The sequence below is a fragment of the Pseudogymnoascus destructans genome, assembly GCF_001641265.1.
Source record: "Pseudogymnoascus destructans isolate 20631-21 unplaced genomic scaffold scaffold_5, whole genome shotgun sequence".
Taxonomy (NCBI): Eukaryota; Fungi; Ascomycota; class Leotiomycetes; order Thelebolales; family Thelebolaceae; genus Pseudogymnoascus; species Pseudogymnoascus destructans.
Window position 1 is genome coordinate 114,643 of NW_020167524.1, and position 23,295 is coordinate 137,937.

A 23,295-nucleotide genomic window follows, 5' to 3' on the forward strand; every position below is an offset into this window, starting at 1 on the left:
TAATTGGTAAAATTTAAAATGTAATGCTCGTAGCTGACGGCTAGAGAGATCAAGTCAAACTTCGGGGGAGGGGTGCTGCAGGAATCGAGGGCGTGTATGAAATTGGAAATTGGAGCTCTTTGGCGCTCAAGGATCCATAGATCTAGCGGAGACTGAGTGAATTGAAGTTGCAGCTTAGATGTATAAATATACTTCTTGGGGTCCTTCAAACGAAGCAAAGTCGTATGTTGTATGGAGGCTGGGTGTCAGAGCAATCCCCGGACCTCGTTTGTATTTCCGGCTGTGTTGAAGATGGCATGAAAGAGCATATAGCTTCTCACCGCGCTGAAGGTAGTTGACGGAAGGACAGAGATGGTTGAAGGAAGGACACAGGCAGTCGAAGGAAGGACAGAGATGGTTGAAGGAAGGACACAGGCAGTCGAAGGAAGGACACAAGTAGTTAAAGTAAGGACACAGGTAGTTGAAGGAAAGACACAGCTAAACCCGCAAGGAGGCTACAGCTGGTGTATGGCAAAGAGGACGGCACTGGCAAGAAAGCGTAGGCGCGACAAGAGGTCATATTGGTGTCAGCAGAATTCGACTAATGCTTCCAAGGAGGACCTCAGCTTCACCACTTCTCTTCATGGGAGAAATGGACAAAATCCAAGGGCGTATACTTGCGGAGTTCAGAAACGGGAATACGCGTTCAAGAGTACGGAGGAGAGGGTATGGAAAACTCTGGATGGCTTGAGAAATGGACTCCGTTTGCATGCGCCAGTACAAGCACGCGGATAATGGCAGGAGGCATATGGCAAAAGCATATGGCAATCTTCACCAGCACGGCGTGCCTCAACCTGTGCAGTAGACAAACGGGAAATAAAAAGATAACTTTATTAGCGTGGCTGGAATCTCCAATTGAGGTAGTCGTTGTCGTGCGATGCTTCCGGTAAGAGCCTACTTCTTGTAGAATCACTGTCCCCAAGGATTCATTCATGATAGTACTCGCCCAGAATAAGTCTGAAAGTAGCATTTCTGTATCCTCAGAATACACATCTTCATTATGAGTTCACCGAAAAAGAGAATATTCTTCGCGCGGACGGCACCAATCCCCTTGGCTCCAGTCAGTGTGTCGGAGCGCATTAAGGAATCACCAAAATGGCCATCTTAAAAATGGCAAGTCCCGGCGTGGAAAGGAAGGGAGAGTTGTCTTCTCTACTTTAATTGTACTCTATCCCTCACTATAGAACCTTCAAAAAAATGCAAATGACAATAACCTCCTAAGATACCCATTCACACCTACCAGCCCAGCTCACGGAGAGCCCGGCACGTCCATAATCTTCCCCGGATTCATAATCCAATACGGATCTAGACTCAACTTAATACTCTTCATAACCCCAATCGTCTCCTCCCCCACCTCCATCCTCAACGCATCCTTCTTCCCCATCCCCACCCCATGCTCGCCCGTACATGTGCCCTCCATCTCCAGCGCGCGAATGACCATGTTCTTAACGCACCGCTCCACCTTCTCCTTCTCCCCCGGCACGCGGCTGTCGTACATGATGGACTCGTGGAAATTGCCGTCGCCGATGTGGCCTAGGATGGACGCGAAGAGGCCGAGGTCATCCATCTCTTTCTTGCTGATCTCGATGATATCCGCTAGGCGCGAGAAGGGGACCGCGACGTCCGTGGACCACACTTCCGAGCCCTCCTTACGCATAGCCATCATGCTCCACAAACTCTCCTTACGCGCCGACCAGAGGAGTTTCTGCTCCTGTGGCGTGGCTGCAAACTCGAAGTTGCCGCCGCCGTGCTGCTTCGCGATGCCCTTGACCGTGCTGATGTTGTCCTTGACCGTTGCCTTGGTGCCGGAGAACTTGAAGAAGAGGGTTGGTAGCTCTTTCCAGACTTTGGGCTTGGTAGCTCCGTTGATGTTCACAACGCGCATCTGGACCTCGTCCATGAGCTCCATGGCTGCGACGGGGACGCCGGCGCGCATGACGCCTGCGGCGGCGGAGGCGGCGGCGCGGATGCTGGGGAAGGTGACGACTGCGACTGAGTATTCTTGGGGAACTACCGCGAGCTTGAGGGTGATTTCCGTGACCATGCCGAGGGTTCCTTCGGAGCCAACGAATAGGGAGTTCAGGTTGTATCCAGCCGAGGTCTTGCGGGGACGGCGCTTGGTCTTCACAACTGTTCCATCTGCCAGGACGACGGTGAGGTTAATGACCCAGTCTTTCATAGTACCGTAGCGAACGGCATTGGTACCACTGCAGTTGGTCCCAACCATACCTCCTATCTTGGCTGATGGTCCGGGGTCAATGGGGAAGAAGAGTCTCGAATCAGCGATAGTCTCATTAAGAGTCATCCAAGAGACGGAAGGCTGGACCACAATATCCATATCGTCCTTGTTAAGCTGAATGATCTTATCCATATACGCGAAGTCGACGCTGAACCCCCCGTACGGCGCCGAGAAATTGGCCTCCAGACTCGATCCGCCCGAGTATGGAATCATAGGAACGCGGTATTTGTGGCAGATCTTTGCAATGGCGGAGACCTCGGCAGTAGAGGTGGGATACAATACTGCCACTGGCAGAGTATCAACATTGATCGAGGACCACTCGGAGAAGCCATGGGCGCGGAGGTTGTCGTCATCGACGCTGACGGCATCCTCATTCAACGCTGCCTTGACCTCTGCGATCGCCTACACAAAAGTGACTGTCAGATACCGGAATAATTATACATATTAAAATGTAACCAGGTACTAACAGCTTCCATATCCTTCACGCTCCCATATTTTGGTTTGTGGAACTTGTCTGCCCGCGCATACTCAACCACCCGCAGCGAGGGGTCCTGGAGCTTCGCGACAGCGTATGCCGCGATTCCAGTCCCCAGCGCAAGCAACAGCATCTTCGCCGTAGTCCATTCCCAGGACTTACTTGCATCAGGCCGGGGCGGCGGCGGTACCTGCTTCGAGGAGGATGAGGAGGAGGTGCTGTTCCATCTGCACTGCTGCTGTGTCCTGAGGGCTCTTGCTACCCCTCGTTGCGCTTTCGGAGCAGAAGTTGCGAGGCGAAAGCACGCAACACATTTTGGCGAAGACATGATAATTAAGGCGTTGCACGGTGCATGAGAGACGAGGATCTTGGATTGGTCCAGCGCAGGGATGGTTAAATTTTTAGAGGAGATCTTCTTGCGCGATGAGAGAATTGCAAAATGCAACCTTGTGACGACATGGGACGAAGAGAGGGAAGGGAGTTAATTAATAGGGTTTATAAGAAGGTGAAATGGGAAGAGGAAGTTAAGTAGGAGGAGGGAATGGGGGGGAGTTGTTTCTTATGGTCTTTCCCTTCTCTCAGCGTCTGCCATCTTCTCTTTTTAGTATGTACATTGCCCCGCGCGGGCACACGTTCTAGACGGACAGGAAAAGAAAGAGCGAGAGAGGGATTTGTAGTGGGAGTGTATAGTAGCGCGAGCACGAAAGTCATGGAGTTATGGAGTAAGGGGGGGAGGAACATCGTGGGGGGACAGCCGTAGTGGGGTTTATTGGATATGTACCGTAGTATAGCACTGTAGTATAGCACTGTAGTATAGAATACATTGCAAGGTTCACGATGCATGTTTATTGTTTATTACTTGGTTACGAGTTAGGTGGTACAAAGATGTAATCCTCCTGGGGTTGTGTTGCCCTATGAGCTTGGATGAGCGTCATGCCATCGTTCGCTGGATCGTTGGATCTTTCTTTGTTGGGATCGGGCCCATTCTCGGGAAATCTCTTGGGGGGGCGCCAGCTAGATGGCCACCAAGATTAAATGCTACTCTGGTTTAAACATATCCATGAGGCAGCAGACGCGACAGGTTCACTCTCGCCCAAGAACGCAGAGTCCAGCCAATCATGGTAACCGCGCTTCTCCGAGAGCACAGAGCGTCCAGCATGCAGGTTCTTCAGATGTGGAAAAAGCGCACGAGACCAACTCCAGGAATTGTGCTTTTATGCGTTCCAACTGCGCTTACGAGATTGAAATGCCTCATTATCTCCGTATGAGTTTGCAGTTTACAGACCGCGTTCGTGCTTTGCTAGTCGTCCTCGAAGACGCCCCAATAATGTTGTGAATGGGATGTTGTACGTGTCCGTAGCACTGCGAATACTTGTAAAATGGCCCGAATTGTACATATTAATCGCAAGAGCAATTCGGCCTTCTCTCGAAGCCAATCAGGTGTTGTGTAGTTGAGGCATGTTAAGTTAGGGAAGGCAGGTAGGACTGAATTAGTAGGGTGGGTCGTGATCCCTTGACGTATACGATCCGCTTACTTATTAATATGTTAACGTATTCCACAAGTAAGTCAGTAATGCAAGTCAGCTGGTAATTCTGCCCTAGAGCTCTCAATTAGCTCAGAACGAAGGTCGAATTGCTCTAGCTATTCAAGCTTACTAAAAAGGGCAGTTTGAAGCCTTAAAGCTGCTATAGATACGTACGATGTGCCTTATTCGACTGCGTATTCGGAAAGCTGGCCTCCTAATTCCTCCGGAGTTTGAGGACCCAATTCCTAACCTAGAAGCCCTCTAAACTAAGAGCAAGAGCGAGGGCGAGGGCGAGGGCGAGAGTAGGAGAGAGGGTAGGAGTGGGAGCGAAGAAGTGATAATTTCATAGAATGGCTTGATTATGTATCTTTACATACAAATTACTATGGAGAGGTACTTATAGTCGAAATTGTTGATGAGCCGCGTATTGCTTCCTCTCCGGTTGGGCAGCCGCGTATTGCTTCCTCTCCGGTTGGGCAGCCGCGTATTGCTTACTCTAACCTTGAGCGAAGCGAAAAGTTTGGTCACGACGATTAGACGTCTATCCAATAGATAGATGATCCACTGTGGGATGGGCTCCGAAAGTTTGAAAAATATACTGCAAGTCACATACTACGGGGGAACACGAAGATTATCTTCAGTATAATCTCTCTGCTGGGAATACTTTTATGGTCATTCGAATTCTTTCACTATGCTAGTTGCAAATTTCCCGCAAAGTGAACGCATAATGCAGCCCAAGTTACTCCATTCCAGATATACCCAGCAAGCAGAACAAACACAAAGCGAATCACCACACATTTAGTTGGCGATCTGCTGGGCACGTCTGCGGTCACGCTCCTCAGCAATGGTGAGCTTGACACCCTTACCCTTGGGCAGGGAGATCCATGGCTTCTCGCCGCCGATGACGAAAACGTTGTTCTCGCGGGTGGCGAAGCTGTTGTCTATCGCATCCTTGATGTGGACAATGTTGAAGCCTCCGTCGTGGCGCTCGCGGTGGGTGATGACACCAACACGGCCCATGTTACGACCACCAGTGGCCATGGCGATGACACCAGTGTCGAACTTGATGAAGTCGGTGATCTTGCCGGTGGCGAGGTCGATCTTCACGGTGTCGTTGACCTTGATGGCTGGGTCAGGGTAGCGGATACTAAACATATAGGGTCAGCATTTCTGTAGGGGAGTATAGCAACCGTTGATCTCAAAGCAATCGCCTTCCGAACCCTCTCCACGGAGATTCGACCAAAGCTTGGACCAACGGCTGAATGATGTCTGACAGAACTTACGTTCTAGCATCGTGCGTGACCAAGAATGGGATTCCACCCTTGCCAAGCTGAACGCGCTTGACCTTGCCGAGCTTGTACTCGGCCTCCTCAGCCTGGACGCGGTGGACGGTGAAACGGCCCTTGGTATCGTAGACGAGGCGGAAGTGCTCGCCAGTCTTCTCGATGGTGATGACATCCATGAATCCGGCGGGGTAGGTGGTGTCGGTGCGGACCTTTCCGTCGACCTTGATGAGACGCTGCATCACGATGGCCTTGGTCTCGCGTGCGTTGAGAGCATACTTCAGGCGGTTACGGATGAAGACGATCAACGGCATGCAGTCGCGGAGCTTGTGAGGACCGGGGGATGGGCGAGGCGCGTAGGAACCGGACAGTTTGTCCAAGAGCCAGTGCGATGGCGCGCTCAGGCGCTTTTGGTGCTTCTTTCTGTAGAACGTAATGTTAGCATCTGGTCAAGCAATTGAATTCGACGCGGATTTCGAGATTGGTGGATCCGCAAAATTGCTGGACTTCGAGCATTTTCCAGGAATATGGCTTCAGGTATTGATTGGTATATACTTACGGTCCTCTACCCATGATTGCGACTCGGTGTGATGGAGTTACAAAAGGTTGTCGATGTCGTGGTTGAGCAGCAAAAAGTTCACTTCAGATTCACGAAATGTCTGTGGGAGAAGTTGGCGCTAGTGCCCTAAGCGATTTGGGTTCGAAGAAAGCTCGAGTAGGGGTCAGTGCGTGGAAATTCACGTGATATTCATCTTATCGTTATCGGCAGGTGGGATGGAAACTTTTTCTGGTTACCCCTCCGATTCGGCTCATAGCTCCTCCCAGTTGCTCCGACGCATAGAAACCTTGAGGATTCCAGGTTTACTCGGGCACTGAACACCAACTTAATATTTACAAGCTATTTAAAGAAGCTTGAAGTGTGCATTCTTATATATATACAAGCCATCTAAGCTATCTATCACAACCGCTACTAAAATGGCCGACCCTGTCCTTACATCATCCTCAATTGAGGGGCTACCAAAAATCGCCGAGGGAAAGGTCAGAGATCTCTACGAGGTTGACGAGAAGACACTTCTCTTCGTGGCTTCTGACCGCATCTCCGCTTATGATGTGATCATGAAGAATGTATAGTGCCCAGTCCTGCAGTATGTGATCCAAGTACTGATGATGTACAGGGAGTCCCATCCAAGGGCGCACTTCTCACCCTCCTTTCCAGCCATTGGTTCTCTGTCCTCCCCACGTTGGTGCCGGGTCTCCGCACGCACTTCGTCACTCTAGATCTCCCACCTTCTGTCCCAGAGTCTCAGCGAGCTGCTCTCCGCAACCGCTCTATGCAAGTTCGCAAATTTAAGATCTTCCCGATCGAGGCCATTGTCCGCGGCTATATCACTGGTTCGGCGTGGAAAGAGTACCAGAAGACATCAACTGTGCACGGCATCTCCATCCCAGCTGGCCTGAAAGAGGCTGAACCGTTCCCGCAAGGAGCCATTTACACGCCATCCACCAAGGCTGAGGCCGGGGCGAACGACGAGAACATCCATCCTTCGGAAGCGGCTAAGGTTGTAGGTGAGAAGTACGCTGCCAGAATAGAGGAGCTTGCATTGTCTTTATACAAGGCCGCCCGCGACTACGCATATGAAAGGGGCATCATCATTGCGGACACCAAGTTTGAATTTGGATTGGATGAGGAGACGGATGAGGTTGTATTGGTTGATGAGGTCCTGACACCTGACTCTTCAAGATTTTGGCCAAAGGACAAGTACGAGGTTGGACGCGATCAGGAGAGCTATGATAAGCAGTACCTCCGCAACTGGTTGACAGCGGAGGGGGTCAAGGGTAAACAAGGAGTGGCTATGCCCCAGGAGATTGTTGATAACACGAAAGTAAAGTACGTGGAAGCTTATGAGTTGTTGACGGGAAAGAAGTGGGGCAGTGCATAGTCATAGCATCTATGAAGGATAGTATATATGGAATGCGTTTTAAAATGCTCATCTAATATTTTTTGAAACGCTATCAAATCCTGATCTATGACTTTACTCAATGTAGCCCTTAAGAACAGCTGCCTCAGCGTTCAATATACTCGATCCAGCAGCACCAATGACCGTGTTGTGGCTCAGAGCCACAAATTTGATATCAAAGATCTCGCTCTCATCTTCTCTTACTCGTCCAACACTGACGGTATATCCCTTCTGGGTATCCCTGTCCAGTCGCGGCTGTGGCCTATCCGGCTCATCCATGACCAAGATGGCGTTCTGTGGTGCCGATGGGCATCCCAACTGCTGTGCCTCGCTCACGTAATCCCTCATAGCCTGCTTGACCTGCTCCGCAGATGGCGGTGGGCGGCGCTCAAACTTCAATGAGACGCAGGCAGTGTGGCCATCCAACACGGCAACACGGTTGCAGGCCGCAGAAATCTTGAGTCCCTTCTGCTCAGCGAAGCCAGAAACCTCAGCATTGACGCCTCCCAGGATCTTCTGGGCCTCGTTCTCAAGCTTGTCCTCCTCGCCGGAGATGAAAGGCACAACATTGTCGATCATGTCCATGCTGCTGACACCTGGGTATCCTGCGCCGGAAACAGCTTGCATGGTGACAACGCTGACCTGGCTGACTGGCCCGAATGCCTTTTGTAGTGCAGCGAACGGGATGACTATGCCAATGACGGCACAGTTGGAGTTGCAGACCAAGAATCCCTTCCCAAGGCCGAGTTGTTTCCTTTGTGCTGGGATAACGTCGAAATGTGGCAGGTTGACGGTTGGCACGACGAGTGGGACAATCGGGTCTTTGCGGTAGTTCTTTGCGTTTGAGAAGATGGGGATGTTCGCCTTCACAAACTCCATTTCTAAAGAATTGTGTTAGTACAATGCGCCACACAGGCTCCGGGGCGTAAATACCAATCTCTCCAGCAAACTCAGCATCGAGTCCGCTGAAAACGACATCGCAATCCGCGAACTCGCTCGCCTTGCAGTCCTTGACCACCAACTCAGCAATGTCGGCGCCCATGGGCGAGGCTTGCTTCCATTTCACGGCATCCTTGTATTTTTTTCCCGCCGAGCGCGACGAAGCGCCCACGGCGTGGAGCTTGAAGTGAGGGTGCTGTGCGAGGAGGAGGATGAAGCGTTGGCCGACTGAACCAGTGCAGCCCAGAACACCTATTGATGGTTGAGTCAGAAATCATTCCTCGTGGTGGGGGATGGCGGGGTAACATCACTCACCGCACTTCTTGGTAGGGAATGGAGCAGACATGTTCCACGATTTGGGGTATTATTTTCGAGCGTGGTGTGTGTAAATTTATCGCCTTTGTCTTTAATTCAAGAATTGTTATCCGATATGTAACTTCATACCTATAAGCTCCGAAAATGGAGGTGGAGTCATTGGCCACCAGGACTATTCCTTTTTACGTGGGGTAAAAGCAGGGGACGGCTTGGCAAAATGTCCTCCGCGCCGTTTGACTCGTCACGTACGTAACAACTGCGAAAGACGCCGCGGTTAGATATGAAAGGTTTGAATTCAAAACAAAATAATTATTGTTTTGGCATAGGCGTCACTGAAGTGGATCACGAAGATTCTAATAGAGGGGCCATAAACATTGTCTTGTAGTACCCATGCTATACTAAAACCAGGCCTGGCCGAGAACCACTTTATAATTGATTCAAGACCATCACAGGCTTCGCGTCTTTGTACGCGAAATAAGCAATTGGATATTACAGCGTAAGAATTCATATCACATCCCTGGCACGTTATGGTTCGACATCAATGGCGGTACCGGTGGCGGTATTGCAGAACAGATACTGCTGATGTCGGTAACGCTTTGCTTCTGCTTCAAGTTGGAATTTGGATCTGCCGCCCAACTATCATCCAGCAATAGTCGTGAGATATCCATTTCGCCAATAGTACTAGAAAACGGGACAGTATTATCCTGCCAGTCAAAAGATGGAGGGAATGAAAACGCATCAGCAGCATCGGTGACTGGAAGCGGGCCAAGAAATTCTGTGAACGAACCCCTGAAGTTGAACGAGGGTGGTTGCATGGCTTGCTTGGATATACCAATGTCGGGGTAGTATTGAACTGGACCAAACATGCGATCTTGAGAAAGAGATTCTTGAGTTGGTAATGATAAGCCACCGTTTAAAGGCTGTATTTCGAGTAAAGCCGTGGTTGATGCAGAATTTCTTGGGTTTTCGCCCTCTTCGTCAACATTACTCTTGTCACGGAACAGATTTCGAAAACGGTCCCGAATATCAGTTGGTTTCCTACTTTCGAGCCCGAATTTTGGATCACGCTGTATCAACGTCCACGATGACTGCCCATATGTTTCGACCCCCTTCTTAATATTTTTGTCTTCCTCTTCAGTAAACAGCCGGCGTCCTCGACGAGTAGATTTTGGGAATGCCTTGACAACCCCCTGTTCCACAAGGTCGTCAAAGTATTTCCGGTGAGCACGAGGCTTTTTGGTGGATTTAACTTGAGGACTGTTCGGTTTCTCGTTGACGGTTGAATCATCGCTGGAATCCGAACTATCCTCTTCCCTTGTAGGAATAGAACTCGGGTCCTTATGGGATTTGGACGAGTCCGATGGTTTACGGTTGACTTTGGAAATGGGCTTTATAATATTATCGTTTTGAAGTGCGCCAGGAAAGCATGTCCGGAAACGATCTTTGATATGAACAGGAGTCCGACCATTAAAAGTCAACTCTTTATCTTCAAAAATGCTTTTCCAGTTTCCGATTCCATGCTTCTGCACACCTAATATCAGATTTCTCGTCTCTTCATCCGTCCATTTCTTCCGTGCTTGAACTCCCACCCTTTTGTTGCCAGAAGGTTTGTTTCCAGGGAGACCCTCTGGGGGGTTGGGTTGTTTTGCTTGAACCTTGGTAGATATATCCTCTTTTGCTTCATTCGTAGATGTATTCAGCGTGTTTCGGCCATGGGAATCGTGGAAAGAGCTCGACGCTATGGGAGGAAAAACTGCAGCTTGATTTGGCGGAGGTTCGTGCAGCCCAATTATGATTGGTGGAACAACACGCTTCACAGCCTTTTGTTTCGTCGGTGGTTGAGGAAGTTGAACAAAATCGCCGCTTCGGTCTTCTAATCGTTGCCGCTTTCTGCTCGCAGATGGGTGTGTTATTTCGGAGTCGTCAGATAATATTTTCCGCAAAGACTGGGCAGAAGGCTCGCCCACACTGCTGTCTATGACAGACGAATTCACAGCAACTTGGCTGCTAGACTTGGCCCTGGTTTTATTGTGCGAACCTGGAGAATCTCCATCATAACTTAATATTTTCGGTTGTGGCCCTCGCGCTGATTGTTTATCGTTCCTTGACGCCACTGGCTCTAGGATCGAATGTCTACCAGAGGCCTTCAGGATATTAGGATCCTGTAATGGCGGCAGGTCGAACCGGGGGTATAAGCCTTGGCTATCGGAATGATCATCGTTGAGTAAAGCAATAAGTCGAGGCTGGATCGTAGCATACATGGCGGATGGCCTGCATGGCCATATGGCTACAGAAACCCTTTTTTATAATTATAAGCAACCGAGTAGTAATCAGAAGTGGTATTCTATATGCGCCTGTCAGGTTGTAACATGTGTGTGGCCCCCCTATGGTCGCAAACAACTGACGATGTACTAGTTATGCCAGACGACGTGGAGGGATATCATCACGTGACCAGTACTAGCCTCCCTGTAATACCGACTAACTCCGTAGATAAGATTGTCGATAAGGAATTGCGGAGTAAGACGACAGCCGGGTACTTTATAAGCATCCAAGTTCGGTACTCGCTGCTAATGTTCGTCGATATGCAGAAGATATGAACAAACAAGAGTTAATATTCACCGATCTACAACAGCTATAAACACACAATATTTGGAACGAGTTCTGCAGCACTGACGTCGGCGGATATGGCGGATGTTAATGAAAACGGTACCTCTGGGGACGACCATGACGACTCTGAGTATGAGCCAACAACAGACGAGGAAACTGATGAGAGGTTGCATGACTTTTTTGAACAGCTAATGGATGAAGATGAGGATGAGGATGAGGATGAAGACGAGGGGTCGGGCTCAGAAATTTACTATGGTTTGCCGCCACAAATTTCATATATCCGTGGCTGAGATCACTCTAACGTTTTGCCAGACGCCGAAGGCGGTGCCACGATTGAAGTATTACCTGACAATGAGGGAGGGGGTGAGGAGGCACAGGAATATGATCTTGGAGATCTACAAGGAGGTAGATTGTCTAAGAATCCAAAGTAACTGTGCCCGTTTAATATATTCCCAGCATCTCCGGCTCAGATATTCTATCTTTGGGCTAGACAACAACTTCTTTTACGCAGCACCCATGACGTTGATGATGGACAAGGAGCAACATTTCCACTTCGCCGGCGCCGTCGAAGAGAGAAGCCCGACCCAAACAGGTTCCCTAGAGTCCCCAGTGAGAAGGGGAGTGAGCTCATGAGCTCTGGCGACTTCGGCACGAATGAAATCCCGGCCACCAGGACAACGGGACAAAGGAAGAAGCTCGCAAGTAGGATACTGAACAGAGAGCTGGGGATAGGCGGCGGGGCTAGGCATAAAGCAAATCAGAACTTAATGGCTCAAGGCATGGTCCCTTCCTCGAAAGTCGACACTATTATCAACTACGACGCGCCAGTTTATTCGGGTCAGTTCTCAGATGATGGCAATTTTTTCTTTGCTTGTGTGAAAGATTTTAAAGTGAGAATGTACGATACGTCGAATCCGGTAAGGCTATCCATCTCCTTGAGAATTTAGTCAAATCTAACGCATTACCTTAGTACGAATGGAGATACTATAAGACTGTTAATTATCCATTCGGCAGATGGACGCTGACGGATGCATCTCTGAGTCCGGACAACAGATATCTAGCTTATACCTCTGTGTCTCCCAGAGTTTGCTTGGCGCCAACAGATCCCAATGATCTCGGTGACCCCTACGACTTAGATCTATCTAATAATGGCACACGTGGGATAGGGTCCAATGGTTTTAGGCAACGGCATGACGGTTTTGGTATCTTCAGCATACGCTTCTCCGGCGATGGCAGAGAGTTGGTGGCGGGCACATCTTCCGAGTCCATTTTAGTTCATGATATCGAGTCCCGGCAGACCATCCTGGAGATCAACGGCCATGAAGACGAAGTCAACGCGGTATGCTTTGCCGATAAAAGCTCTTCAAATATAATATTCTCGGGTAGCGATGACAACTTGGTCAAGATTTGGGACCGCCGAAGTATGGGCGATAGCCGTGAAGCTGGCGCCTTTGTAGGCCATACTGAAGGTGTCACATATATCGACTCCAACGGTGATGGGCGTTATTGCTTGTCAAACGGCAAAGATCAGACCATGAAGCTTTGGGATCTAAGGCAGATGACAGCCAGCAGCCAGCTTTCACAAGTCAGCATTCCACGTGGACATTTCGATTATAGATGGGGGAGCTACGACTTGGATGACTGGCGTCCACATCCGAATGACAATTCGGTGGTGACTTTCCGCGGCCACGACGTGCTCTCCACCTTAATCAGGTGTCATTTCAGCCCTCCTAACTCGTCAAACCGTCGATATGTTTACTCCGGCTCCTCGACCGGGAAAGTCTTCATATGGAATATGGACGCAACAATAGCAGGTGAAATTGACGTGCAGCAAGCTACACAAGATACGAGGCCTTTCTCCCCGGAGACGGCAAACAATATGTATTATGAAGATGATGATGGCGAGTCAGCGCCACAATGGAGGACTTGTGTGAGAGATGCAAGCTGGAGCCCCAACGCACCAGTAATCGCAGGTACTGTAACTCCGATTTTAGTAATACTTTGAGAGAACCCCAACTGACAATCGCCTTCACAGCTTCCGCATGGAATGGCCATGGCATGTGGGCAGGTACCGTTACTACCCATTCATGGAACGACGAGGCGGAAGACGACGAGGCGGAACCCGGAGGAGTAAGGGTAAATGAGAAATTGAAAGTCGATCCGTCATATTACAGCTCTAACAGTCGTACTCCACGTCGGCGCAGAGGGAGGATGGGCTGGTAAATAGTAATTGAAATGACTTAGTCTGCGTGACTCTACACCATGAAATATCCAGGCGTGACCATTGCCAATGGCCTTGGGTATCTGCTTGGAGCGGTGTATTGGCATTGGTATTATCTCGGCATTGGTGAACGGTTTGGGCGCATATGGATATTCAAGATTCGAATCATAAAAGCAAGATTGGTAGCAGAACTGCTTGTTGGCTTCATTTCCCGAACTCAATACGCCGAGCTTTAACAAAGTGTTGCGCCTATGAGCCTGTATTTGTCCGCGCCTATGATACAAAGAATCCGTTTCGAAGCTTCTTCGAGGGGCTCTATAATGCTTTTCCCTTCACCACCCAATTACACTCCTTTCACCCAGTTGAATATTTAAGCACCGCCAACAAGGATGTTGTTCACAGGAATATGGACTGTAACAATCAACTTGTTAGCAAATATCCAGACCCATGCGCAACGGGAGTACAGACTCAGCTTAATAACGTAACCAAGAGCACCCATCACAATGAAACCAATGCCAACAGCTCTCGAGATCTGTGTGAACTCGCGGCGATCCGCTATTATACAGTTAGCTTAAATCTCCATGCAGGTGGCGATATAGCGTACGCTTTGTGCAGCGGTTGATGAACATGGTGCCATCCTTCACGAAGTCCTTTGGAATATCCAAGATCTCTTGGAATTGGTCAGACATGATTGGTGATATGTGTTGTAATTACTGCTCGAGGAGGGAGATTGTGCTTAAGGAGGCACAGAATCTATCGATTCGAACGAAATGAGGTTGGGGTTGGGGAAGTCGTGTCCTTAAAGTTGATGTCACGTGGAAGCATGGGAAGTGGATAAACGTTTGGCCGTTGTGTATCAGATCAGGAGGTTCGCGTCGCTCTCGAGTTTCCGACATCATCTAGTTACGCGGCGACAAGGTATCATCGACTCAACATCTTCTTCATTTCTCACAACTCTATTTCATTTAGAGTTTACTTTTGTAAGGTATTGATTTACGGCCGGCATCAATACTGTGCTCGGGAAGTGTCTAATACGAGCAGTTATTACGCACGTGGCTTCACTATTCGGTAGTGAGATAAGAGCTTAGAGGTTTGCTCTACAGCTTGAGCTGGATTGAAGGATCTGTACTTCTGAGGGAGGTTTCAATACTTGACATACAGTCTTCAAAGACATCAGTTTGCCTGTACCTGACACGGATGTCAACGGAAGATTGCAAGCACAGAGCTTCGTCTTAACATACTCTCTTCTGTCTCCGCCGTTTGAACTATCAAACTTTGATTTGTACTGCAGTTGAATAATATTCAGGGATTGTACGTATCTTTATGTTCTTATAATGAATATCAATTCCAAGGACGTCGGTTGGTGGGAAACATGCGATACTTCGGTCAATTATCTTTCTATTGCTGACCTCACTTCTGTACAATATAGAACATCCTTTTTCTGTTTCTCAAATATACATTTCTGGAAATCTCCTCACTGCCTTCCATTTTGGCATGTGCTCCAATCCTCTATAGTCATTTGATTCAAGGGCGGCAATAAAGGACAAGGAGACCACGAAGACCACAGTACCTACAATGGCGGACGACGATTTTGATATCGATATTTATGGCGATACCAACAACGAGCAAGAAACTCCAACTACACCGGCCGCAAAGGACGAAGAGGGAGACATAAAGATCGATGGTGCCAACAATGACAACACCGACGCAGCCAATAACCCGACTGAAGTGGAGGAGGAAGAGCAAGACACAGAATACGTTGACATTAAAGTTGATTCTGCGCACGATAGTCATCCCCAAGAACAACGCCAACAAATCAAAAGTACCGATGAGTCCGGTAAAGATGCTCTCAACATCCCAAAACAAGCTCCGCAACAGCAGGGCGTGAAACGCAAGGAAGGCTCTGATGAGAGGCCAATCGATCCTGGAGCAACAACGGCCCTTCTAATTTCTGACTTGCATTGGTGGAATACTGATGACGATGTTCGAGGATGGATTAATCAGGCTCAGTGTGAAGATGAGCTAAAAGAGATAACATTCAGTGAACACAAAGTGAACGGAAAGAGCAAGGGGTAAGAGCGTCTCTGGGTATATTTTATTTCTGCTGCTAACATGTGCACAGACAAGCATACGTTGAGTTCTCCTCTCAGCAAGCTGCCACAGCAGCAAAGCACAAGATAGATACCTTCGGGGAAGGGCAGCAATATGTCAAGAAACATGTCGTAACCTACTCGAATCCAGATGTCAACCCTTTCAAGACTCTGCCAAAGGATGCACCTATGCGAGCTGGAAAAGATGGCCCGACTAATCGACCAGTCGCTGGCAACTACGATAGAACTCAACAGAGCTCAGGAAACAACTACGGTGGCAACTTCCGCGGCCGTGGTGGATACAATCGTGGTAACATGAACAACAACATGGGAGGCGGGTTCAACCGCAACTTCCAGAATCCCGGCATGGGTGGCATGGGTGGGAACTTCCAGGCACCAATGGGTGGCTTCAACGCGGGTTCCATGGGTGGAGGCCAGTTTTCGGGCGGATTCAATCGCGGGGGTATGATGAACAATATGCGAGGTGGGCCCGGTGTTATGAGAGGCGGTCGTGGAGGCATGAATAGCGGTATGATGGGAGGCATGCCTATGGGAGGGATGCAAATGGGCGGTATGCCGGGTGGAATGCCGATGGGTGGCCCCATGAACATGGGAATGGGCGCAGGGATGCCAGGTAAGGCTCTAATCACCCTTTGTACAAATCCATTCACAGAGTCTAATTAAGTTGAGCAGGTGCTGGTTTCCCAGGTATGCAGCCGCATTTCAATCCAGCCTTCTTCCCACAGAACCAGGCAACTGGAGGAGACTGGCAAAATCCCCATGGAGCAAAACGACCTCGCCCAGAGTAATTGTCGTTGGTCCTTACTCCCAAAGGAAATGTTGCTATATTAAAGACGGCCCGGGGTGTGCCGTCTCAAGGTCACATTTGAAAAGAGTTATTTGGAGTTAGGGTATTGGGGGTGAGTGTTCCTCAGGTATAGAGCAGCATATCTGTGCCCGATTTTTCAAACTCAAAGCTGTACCAATATTCAGCGTATCTGCCGAGTCGATCCGAAGTGCTTCAAATATGGAAGGCGAATCAACTCTTGACGCAACACATTATAATTTTTGCCTGTATCATGTCTCATATTGTACTTCGGCGGATAGGGGTTTCGAGGCAATAAACTCCTGGTTTTGATCCGACCTGTCTTTGATATACGCACGGCAGCAAATGATGTTTTTTTAGGCCACTAGTTACTTCTCTTTTCTTTCATTTCTGGCAAGTGCGAACTTGGAGTAGCGTGTTGGTTGCACTTTCCCGTTTTCTCACATATGTAGCACGCTTTGATTGCTGCCAACTTTGCAAGCTAAATTTGCGCCACTGTCTTCCACAATTTCAGGACACGCTTCTCAATGAACTCATTAGAAGTATTATGTGAAAAGGCATATGTTCAAACAGACTTTCTAGCATTAACCTGGCTCTGAGCAGACCCACGAAACATTATAAATATCCGAACTGCAGTTTTCATGATGGCGAAAGGTGACAGCGAACTCACTCTCAGACAGGCGGCGGACTTTGGCAACCCAGGATATTCTCAGCCGGAAAACTGCGAATGCTATCGAAGGTATCGCTTCGATGAACACAAAGCGCCATTCCTTGGGTTTCTTGCTGTTGCATTGACTATTGTGGTAATCGCGGCGTTACTAGCAGGCCTCACGTTAGCAATTTCCAGCTTGGATATGACTTGGCTCCAAATTATGAGTACAACAGGCCCGAAATGGCAAAGGTGGGTTTCCTTCTGAGGTTGAGTCTATGTCATAGCTCACCAGCTTCACAGACGTCAAGCAGAGATTGTTTCTCGGATTAAAAGGAACGCTAGCTGGTTTCTCTGTGAGTTTTATGCCTTGAATTGGTCTTTTGAGGGGCTTGCATAGCTTATATATTTCTAGGCTCCATGGTTTTGACTTCAGTCGTCTGCATGGAGACGCTCCCTATTATAGTCCAGTCTCTTTTTGGAACAGGTTGGATACCGGTGGTGGTATCGACAATAGCCATTGCGATTTTTTCGGAGTTATTCCCTCAATACCTTATACCCAGACAAGCCTTACTGTGGAGCTACTATTGCTGGCCATTCATATGGACTTGTATGTGGTTGACGGCGATCATAAGCTGGCCACTCTCATTTTTCCTCGACAGACTTACTTTACCAAAAGAGAGGGGAGCTATGTATACAAGTGAGCAGCTGGCCATGCTTATCAAATTACACGAACGGCAAGAGAAACATGGCGGCCACCTTGGCCCTGATGCTGGACGGGCCGCAAGGGGTGCTTTAGATCTCGATGGTCGAACTCTTGAGAAGTCACCTTTGGGCTCATTTTACGACAGCAAAAGTATAACTGATATTGCAGGTGATCCAGAGAAAGCAGACCATACCACCTCCGACATTATCGTTCCGTGGTCTGCAGTCAAATTCATTGGAATCGATGATCTAGTTAATGAACAGTTCATAGTGAAAATCAAACAGTTCTCATATAGTCGAATTCCTGTCATTGGAAACGAGGATTTGGTTACTGCCCCACCAACCAAACATGGAAGTGCTTCGAACGACCACAGAATATACGGTTTCCTTCACATTAAGGTCGGTAAAGCCCCTGATACTGAGTTTTTTTGCTGAGATCCAGTTAGACGCTCCTCGGGCTAGATTTGCAGAATGGTGGCAAAGAGATTCGAGTTAGAGACCTACCTCTATATCCTCTGCCTATCGTACGAGATGACCTGCCCTTATACGACTTGCTAAATATGTTTCAGTTAGGAATATCAAGGTATGTAATAACGCTCTATAATTTTCATTTGTTCCAGAAATTGTCCATGAAGCAAAATTAACAAATCTCAGAATGGCTGTAGTGGTCCTAGCCCCGGCAAGAGATTGGACAGACAATCAAGCTACGCTATCTCCGAATATAAAAGATTATACTCGGGCTGCTGTACCTCTATGGTCTTCAGCCACTGGTGTAAATGCTCGAGGGTCCCTAGACTTGAGAAAGCTCGGCGGCCGCGTGGATTGGATAGCAGACTTTCTGAACGCCACACAGAATGATGCCGGCGACGCCAACCCATCACCCATAGTAACAGGCATCAGGTGCCCAGCGACACTAGGGATCATCACATTTGAGGATATTCTCGACACGCTTTTGCAGAAAACCAGTCGAGATGAAAAGGATTTTTTCGAACGGAGAACATTTGACCCGCCCACCAAGTCGAGGAAAGAGGGAGATGACAACACTGTGAGAAGTTCACGGAGCATTTTCAGATCAAGGAGGGATATTCCAGCTCATGCAAGCGGAGCATATGTGGCATTTGGCGGAAATAGCCAAGGTCAAGGAGCACTACGCAGACGAATCCCGTCTAAAACTACCAGTGCAATGGATGGTACGGCCGATGTCGCTGCCTTCGGTCTGGATGGGAATGATGAACGAAGTGTCTACGTCCATGGAGCACTTACCGCTGACCACAGCTCTTATACGGAAAATAGCGAAGGAGGCTTCCATGGCCCATCTTCGTCCGCGGATACGGAGCTTAGCACTCTTGTTCAACGCAATATCTCCAACCACAGGCTCAGTCGCCTCAAAGGACGTTCTGTTATCTCCACGAGGACTGTTAGTGCTCCTGAAAACCCCACGGAGCCAGCCTTCCAATTAGGGTTGGATATTCTCCCAAGGCATTCTAGCTGTGGCTTTTCTCCCTTTGTTGGCGAAGCGTACGATGCAACGTCATATGAGAGAGAGGTCCCAGGTCTGGACGAACTGCCTGTGAATCCCGAAGATGCTTCAGATGCCGAGGAGGTCTTGCCACAGTCATTGGTTGGTGGAAGCGCTTCATCCTCGTACTATTCCTCCCACTCCGCTGTCATTGCTAGGCCTCAAACATCCGAGGCGGCGAGCCATATCGCGAACGAGAATGTACGTGCGGGGTCGGGGATGAACACTCTACCACGTATTAATTTTGGTCCTCGGTTGGCTATAGGGACTATTATAAGTCAAGAAATCCATCCGAGAGAGAAGAGCTTCCATGATGACCGTTCTTTACTGCCGAGCCAATGGAGAGATATCGAGAGTGGAGAGTCAAAAGAGAATACAGCGCGGCGCACAAGCTTTTGGATCTAAATTTCACTGCTTGAACTTTCAGAAAGGTTGGGTTTGTAACATAACTCTGGGCTCTGGGGATCCCAACTGCAATCAAGTTGGCCTTGTGGTAAATGGCCTCGACAGCCTATGGTGCCTTTATTACTTGGTGCCTTTTGGTTCTAGAGATTTGAAGGGAAGGAGCCATTGTATATAATCATTAGCCGTTACTCTTATCATTAGCTTCATGAATTCGTTGGAAAAGCTCGACCATGAAAATTGTCAGTGCCGCTCCGTTCATTGCTACCCTACTGAACACACAATAGCACCTTGCAGAAACGATAGAATCTGGTTCCAGCGCCGCACAAGTGTCTCTACTTGACTCCTATCTTTCACTTCCAATGATAGTAACTGTTCAATGAGGTTCTGCGCTTTTGCCACGTACAGTTTCAATACCTTGATCAATAATTCGTTGGCCATAGCTTGATCATGCTGTCCGTCCACTCCGCTATCGACGAATCGTTCCCACCGTCTCGCTGGCATGCATAGTGCTCTTAGAACAACCTCCGTTCGATAACACACACATTCGTTGTCCAAAACGTACTTCCCAAGATAACCAGCGTCTCTGACTAGTTGAAGTTGTACAGCATCCATTTTGGGAATAATAACACTGTCGAGGAGAATATGGTCGAAATCATTCCCAGCCATGATGAAACCATATTCTGCCAATAAAAAGTCGTTGCTATGTTTGCCATAAGAGATGTAAATCTCTTCCCCCTCTCCATATACCTTGTTGGTAGTAATCTCAAATCCCTCTGGCCCGAACTCAACGGTGCATCCCTGGGATGCATGGTTGAAATAGTCGGCAAAGGGATTTAACGCCATGCAATCCTTTGAATCCTTCTTCTTCTTAGTTCCCGGGGGGACATAGTAGAATGTGCGTGTATTCACAATCAGCCAGCTGTACAGGTAATGGTCTCTGTCAATAGCTGGAAAGGCACCGGAGACGGTCGCCCAATCAAGCTCGAACTTCTTTATCTGGTTAGAGAGAAGAGCGGAAGCGGCCTGCGGAAGAAAATCCTGCAGTATAGGAGGCCATAGAATGGGCATGGACGCTTGGAAGTCCTCTTGCGAAGGAAGAACATCTCGCCAACGTGACCTGGCTTCATCCGTATCGAGGGACATGTCCGCAGCTAGAAGACCGTGGGCTGTAATTTTACCAAGCGGGATAGAAATTGCTTTGGGAACTGTAAGAGTTGTCCGTAGTGCACTTATTGGGACGGTCAATATGATCTTTCCAGCCTATTTCTTGTTAGTATTGGACTGTGATATCAGATGTGTCATGCCAATTCTTGCCAAGGCGTCTTGGATGAACTATATGAGAGCTTCACGAACCTCTTGCCTCTCTTTAGCCACAATCCCAAGGCCCCGGCCTGGAAATTGATGCGCTGCAATACCATAGAGCTCAACACCTTGTAATTCAGCCCATCTTGTGAACTCTTCATGCTTATCCATCACCAGCAGACTGCGCTGAAGTAACCCTTCCAATGCTTCCCAAATTTAAAAGAAGGCGGCCATGTTTAAGTCAATGAAGTGGTATAACTCATATACTTTTCTTCTGGGCAAAACACAAGTAATCGATGGGGTGAAGTTATGAATTTGGACGCAAAATAAAGTATATGCGGGAGGGCCCGCTCACCAGCCACAGCTCCACACCTTCGTGAATCTCGATCCATGCCGAACATGCTTGACAACAACCTCAAGATCAGCCAGTAACCCTCACGACTGACTACGGGTTTTTGCAGTGACAGCTCAACAGAATGGCCCTTTTATTACGAAGGCCTGTTGTGAGTAAGCTACCACGTGAGCTCTATATGGCGTGTGCAATTTCCGCGTCTCCCAGGCCATTTTCTGTGCTCAACAGACCCCCACCGAACTATGAAGGCCATGTGCCATTAACGAGACTCGAGCAAGCTGGACTTGCTGTCGGGTCAGCCATTACATCTCTAATCGATCCATACCGACACGGTGAGCCCGATATCCATGCTAGTTGGGGGAGCAATGACTGAAGGACGTCACAGACATGGTTGCCGCTTTGGGCGAAGCAACCGCAACACCATATTTTATCTACCGCCTCCGCGACGCTATGCTCGCCGATTACACAGGTCGTCGCATACTCCGAGATAGGCCGCGCGTAACCTCGAAAACGATGAGCCTAGAGTATCTACGAACACTTCCTGAAAACACAGTTGGGCGCGCATACGCGGATTGGCTGGATCGTGAGGGTGTGACACCGGATACTAGGGATCAAGTACAATATATCGATGATGAAGAGTGTGCATATGTCATGCAAAGATACCGAGAGTGCCACGATTTCTACCACGCAGTTACCGGATTGCCGGTATTTGTGGAGGGAGAGATTGCGCTGAAGGGCTTCGAGTTTGCGAATACACTACTGCCAATGACGGGGTTGAGTTTGTTCGCCGTGACGAAGATGAAGCCTGCGGCTAGAAAGAGATTTTGGGACATATATTTACCATGGGCACTCTATAATGGGTTAAATTCCAAGGACTGTATTAACGTTTACTGGGAAGAGGAGCTGAATACGGATGTGGCTGCGCTGAGGAAACGGCTGGGCATTGAGCGGCCTCCGGATTTGAGGAGCATCAGGAAGCAACAGAAAGAGAAAAAGAAGGCCCAAAGGGAGGGCGGGGAAGGAGAAAAATGAGTATAAATATGTATAATATTGTAGATCAACGCCAAGTCCCAAGTCCATTTGGGCTACATATTGAACAAGTCGTCATCATCGTCATCCCATCCTCCCTTTCGCCTGCTAATCACAATCTTCTCCTCTTCCTTTGTCTCAGCCACGGCGTTGAGGAGGTCCTTCAACTGCTCTTCAGTGACCTTCTGCCTCAACTGTCCCGACCTTGCCAGTGTAATCAGCCTATTTTCCACATCATCTGCTCGAGACTCCTTGACGAGACGGATTCTTCCGAGTCGCTCTGCCGCGGCTGGCTCGAGGATTTGGTTCAGGATCGACTGTCTCGCATCAGCTATGGGAGGTTAGCTGCTCTGTGTCGATTGGTTTAGGTCGGTATACGTACATTCTTGCTGCCTGTATATTGTCAGTTTAACATGTCCCATAATGTGTGACGGGTGGTATGCGCTCACTGTCTCTGGTCATCTTGACCGCCGCCGCCTGAGCTGCTTGCCCCTCCTCCTCCCCCACCTTGGGATTTGAGCTGCGCCAGGCGCGCCTTTCTAATCTGTACGAGCGCTGTTTAGCTGGGGCTGCGACAGTAGATCGGATATATGCCTTACTTCTTCGAGATCAGCGTCCGCCATCTTTGTTGACTGTTGTGGTGTTTTGCGCTAGAGGTAGCTCTTTCAAGATCGTGGTTGACACTAAAGTGTTCGGGTGCGAGGACGAAGGGACCACGGCCGCAGAATTTCAAGCCTAGGTTTAAGGTTTAAGGTTTCAAATTACAACTTCTCAAAAGAGTCCAAGTGATACACAACAGCCATCGTATTATATTTA

General features: G+C 48.8%; 14 protein-coding genes across 14 annotated transcripts; 7 read left to right on the top strand and 7 right to left on the bottom strand.

The window, feature by feature from the left end:
• Positions 1-26: 26 nt before the first annotated feature.
• Positions 27-784, top strand: VC83_09604 (uncharacterized protein). The gene has a single exon (XM_024473017.1). The coding sequence runs from the start codon at positions 352-354 to the stop codon at positions 772-774; it is 423 nt and encodes a 140-aa protein (XP_024328785.1). The 5' UTR covers positions 27-351; the 3' UTR covers positions 775-784.
• Positions 785-1,184: 400 nt separating this feature from the next.
• On the bottom strand, positions 1,185-3,501 carry VC83_02315 (uncharacterized protein). The gene is made up of 2 exons (XM_024465981.1): positions 2,746-3,501; positions 1,185-2,680 (listed from the first exon to the last, which is right to left on the bottom strand). Exons 1-2 carry the CDS (start codon positions 3,079-3,081, stop codon positions 1,289-1,291), a joined length of 1,728 nt encoding a protein of 575 aa, XP_024326496.1. The 5' UTR covers positions 3,082-3,501; the 3' UTR covers positions 1,185-1,288.
• An 81-nt stretch (positions 3,502-3,582) lies between these two features.
• Positions 3,583-4,201, top strand: VC83_09605 (uncharacterized protein). The gene has a single exon (XM_024473018.1). It carries the CDS (start codon positions 3,772-3,774, stop codon positions 4,087-4,089), a length of 318 nt encoding a protein of 105 aa, XP_024328786.1. The 5' UTR covers positions 3,583-3,771; the 3' UTR covers positions 4,090-4,201.
• A 566-nt stretch (positions 4,202-4,767) lies between these two features.
• Positions 4,768-6,263, bottom strand: RPS4 (40S ribosomal protein S4). Its single transcript, XM_024465982.1, has 3 exons — positions 6,122-6,263; positions 5,563-5,985; positions 4,768-5,426 (listed from the first exon to the last, which is right to left on the bottom strand). Exons 1-3 carry the CDS (start codon positions 6,133-6,135, stop codon positions 5,078-5,080), a joined length of 786 nt encoding a protein of 261 aa, XP_024326495.1. The 5' UTR covers positions 6,136-6,263; the 3' UTR covers positions 4,768-5,077.
• A 136-nt stretch (positions 6,264-6,399) lies between these two features.
• On the top strand, positions 6,400-7,547 carry ADE1 (Bifunctional purine biosynthetic protein ade1). Its single transcript, XM_024465983.1, has 2 exons — positions 6,400-6,687; positions 6,738-7,547. The coding sequence occupies exons 1-2, from the start codon at positions 6,538-6,540 to the stop codon at positions 7,500-7,502; spliced, it is 915 nt and encodes a 304-aa protein (XP_024326494.1). The 5' UTR covers positions 6,400-6,537; the 3' UTR covers positions 7,503-7,547.
• A 48-nt stretch (positions 7,548-7,595) lies between these two features.
• VC83_02318 (uncharacterized protein) lies at positions 7,596-8,805 on the bottom strand (the record flags this gene model as incomplete). The annotated part of the gene is made up of 3 exons (XM_024465984.1): positions 7,596-8,401; positions 8,454-8,711; positions 8,775-8,805. 3 exons carry the CDS (start codon positions 8,803-8,805, stop codon positions 7,596-7,598), a joined length of 1,095 nt encoding a protein of 364 aa, XP_024326505.1.
• A 478-nt stretch (positions 8,806-9,283) lies between these two features.
• On the bottom strand, positions 9,284-11,035 carry VC83_02319 (uncharacterized protein; the record flags this gene model as incomplete). The annotated part of the gene is made up of 1 exon (XM_024465985.1): positions 9,284-11,035. One exon carries the CDS (start codon positions 11,033-11,035, stop codon positions 9,284-9,286), a length of 1,752 nt encoding a protein of 583 aa, XP_024326504.1.
• A 301-nt stretch (positions 11,036-11,336) lies between these two features.
• Positions 11,337-14,366, top strand: VC83_02320 (uncharacterized protein). Its single transcript, XM_024465986.1, has 5 exons — positions 11,337-11,636; positions 11,694-11,786; positions 11,838-12,298; positions 12,352-13,354; positions 13,417-14,366. Exons 1-5 carry the CDS (start codon positions 11,459-11,461, stop codon positions 13,602-13,604), a joined length of 1,923 nt encoding a protein of 640 aa, XP_024326240.1. The 5' UTR covers positions 11,337-11,458; the 3' UTR covers positions 13,605-14,366.
• SSS1 (Sec61p translocation complex subunit) lies at positions 13,973-14,291 on the bottom strand (the record flags this gene model as incomplete). The annotated part of the gene is made up of 3 exons (XM_024465987.1): positions 13,973-14,013; positions 14,071-14,157; positions 14,207-14,291. The coding sequence occupies 3 exons, from the start codon at positions 14,289-14,291 to the stop codon at positions 13,973-13,975; spliced, it is 213 nt and encodes a 70-aa protein (XP_024326241.1).
• Positions 14,367-15,177: 811 nt separating the features above from the next.
• VC83_02322 (uncharacterized protein) lies at positions 15,178-16,501 on the top strand (the record flags this gene model as incomplete). Its single annotated transcript, XM_024465988.1, has 3 exons — positions 15,178-15,674; positions 15,725-16,326; positions 16,386-16,501. 3 exons carry the CDS (start codon positions 15,178-15,180, stop codon positions 16,499-16,501), a joined length of 1,215 nt encoding a protein of 404 aa, XP_024326238.1.
• Positions 16,502-17,159: 658 nt separating this feature from the next.
• VC83_02323 (uncharacterized protein) lies at positions 17,160-19,796 on the top strand (the record flags this gene model as incomplete). Its single annotated transcript, XM_024465989.1, has 5 exons — positions 17,160-17,419; positions 17,471-17,523; positions 17,583-18,271; positions 18,319-18,455; positions 18,527-19,796. The coding sequence occupies 5 exons, from the start codon at positions 17,160-17,162 to the stop codon at positions 19,794-19,796; spliced, it is 2,409 nt and encodes an 802-aa protein (XP_024326239.1).
• A 218-nt stretch (positions 19,797-20,014) lies between these two features.
• On the bottom strand, positions 20,015-21,475 carry VC83_02324 (uncharacterized protein). The gene is made up of 2 exons (XM_024465990.1): positions 21,150-21,475; positions 20,015-21,056 (listed from the first exon to the last, which is right to left on the bottom strand). Exons 1-2 carry the CDS (start codon positions 21,267-21,269, stop codon positions 20,058-20,060), a joined length of 1,119 nt encoding a protein of 372 aa, XP_024326236.1. The 5' UTR covers positions 21,270-21,475; the 3' UTR covers positions 20,015-20,057.
• A 41-nt stretch (positions 21,476-21,516) lies between these two features.
• COQ4 (Ubiquinone biosynthesis protein) lies at positions 21,517-22,526 on the top strand. The gene has a single exon (XM_024465991.1). The coding sequence runs from the start codon at positions 21,838-21,840 to the stop codon at positions 22,480-22,482; it is 645 nt and encodes a 214-aa protein (XP_024326237.1). The 5' UTR covers positions 21,517-21,837; the 3' UTR covers positions 22,483-22,526.
• Positions 22,527-23,259, bottom strand: VC83_02326 (uncharacterized protein). Its single transcript, XM_024465992.1, has 4 exons — positions 23,079-23,259; positions 22,929-23,023; positions 22,862-22,872; positions 22,527-22,810 (listed from the first exon to the last, which is right to left on the bottom strand). The coding sequence occupies exons 1-4, from the start codon at positions 23,100-23,102 to the stop codon at positions 22,536-22,538; spliced, it is 405 nt and encodes a 134-aa protein (XP_024326235.1). The 5' UTR covers positions 23,103-23,259; the 3' UTR covers positions 22,527-22,535.
• Between the last annotated feature and the right edge of the window lie 36 nt (positions 23,260-23,295).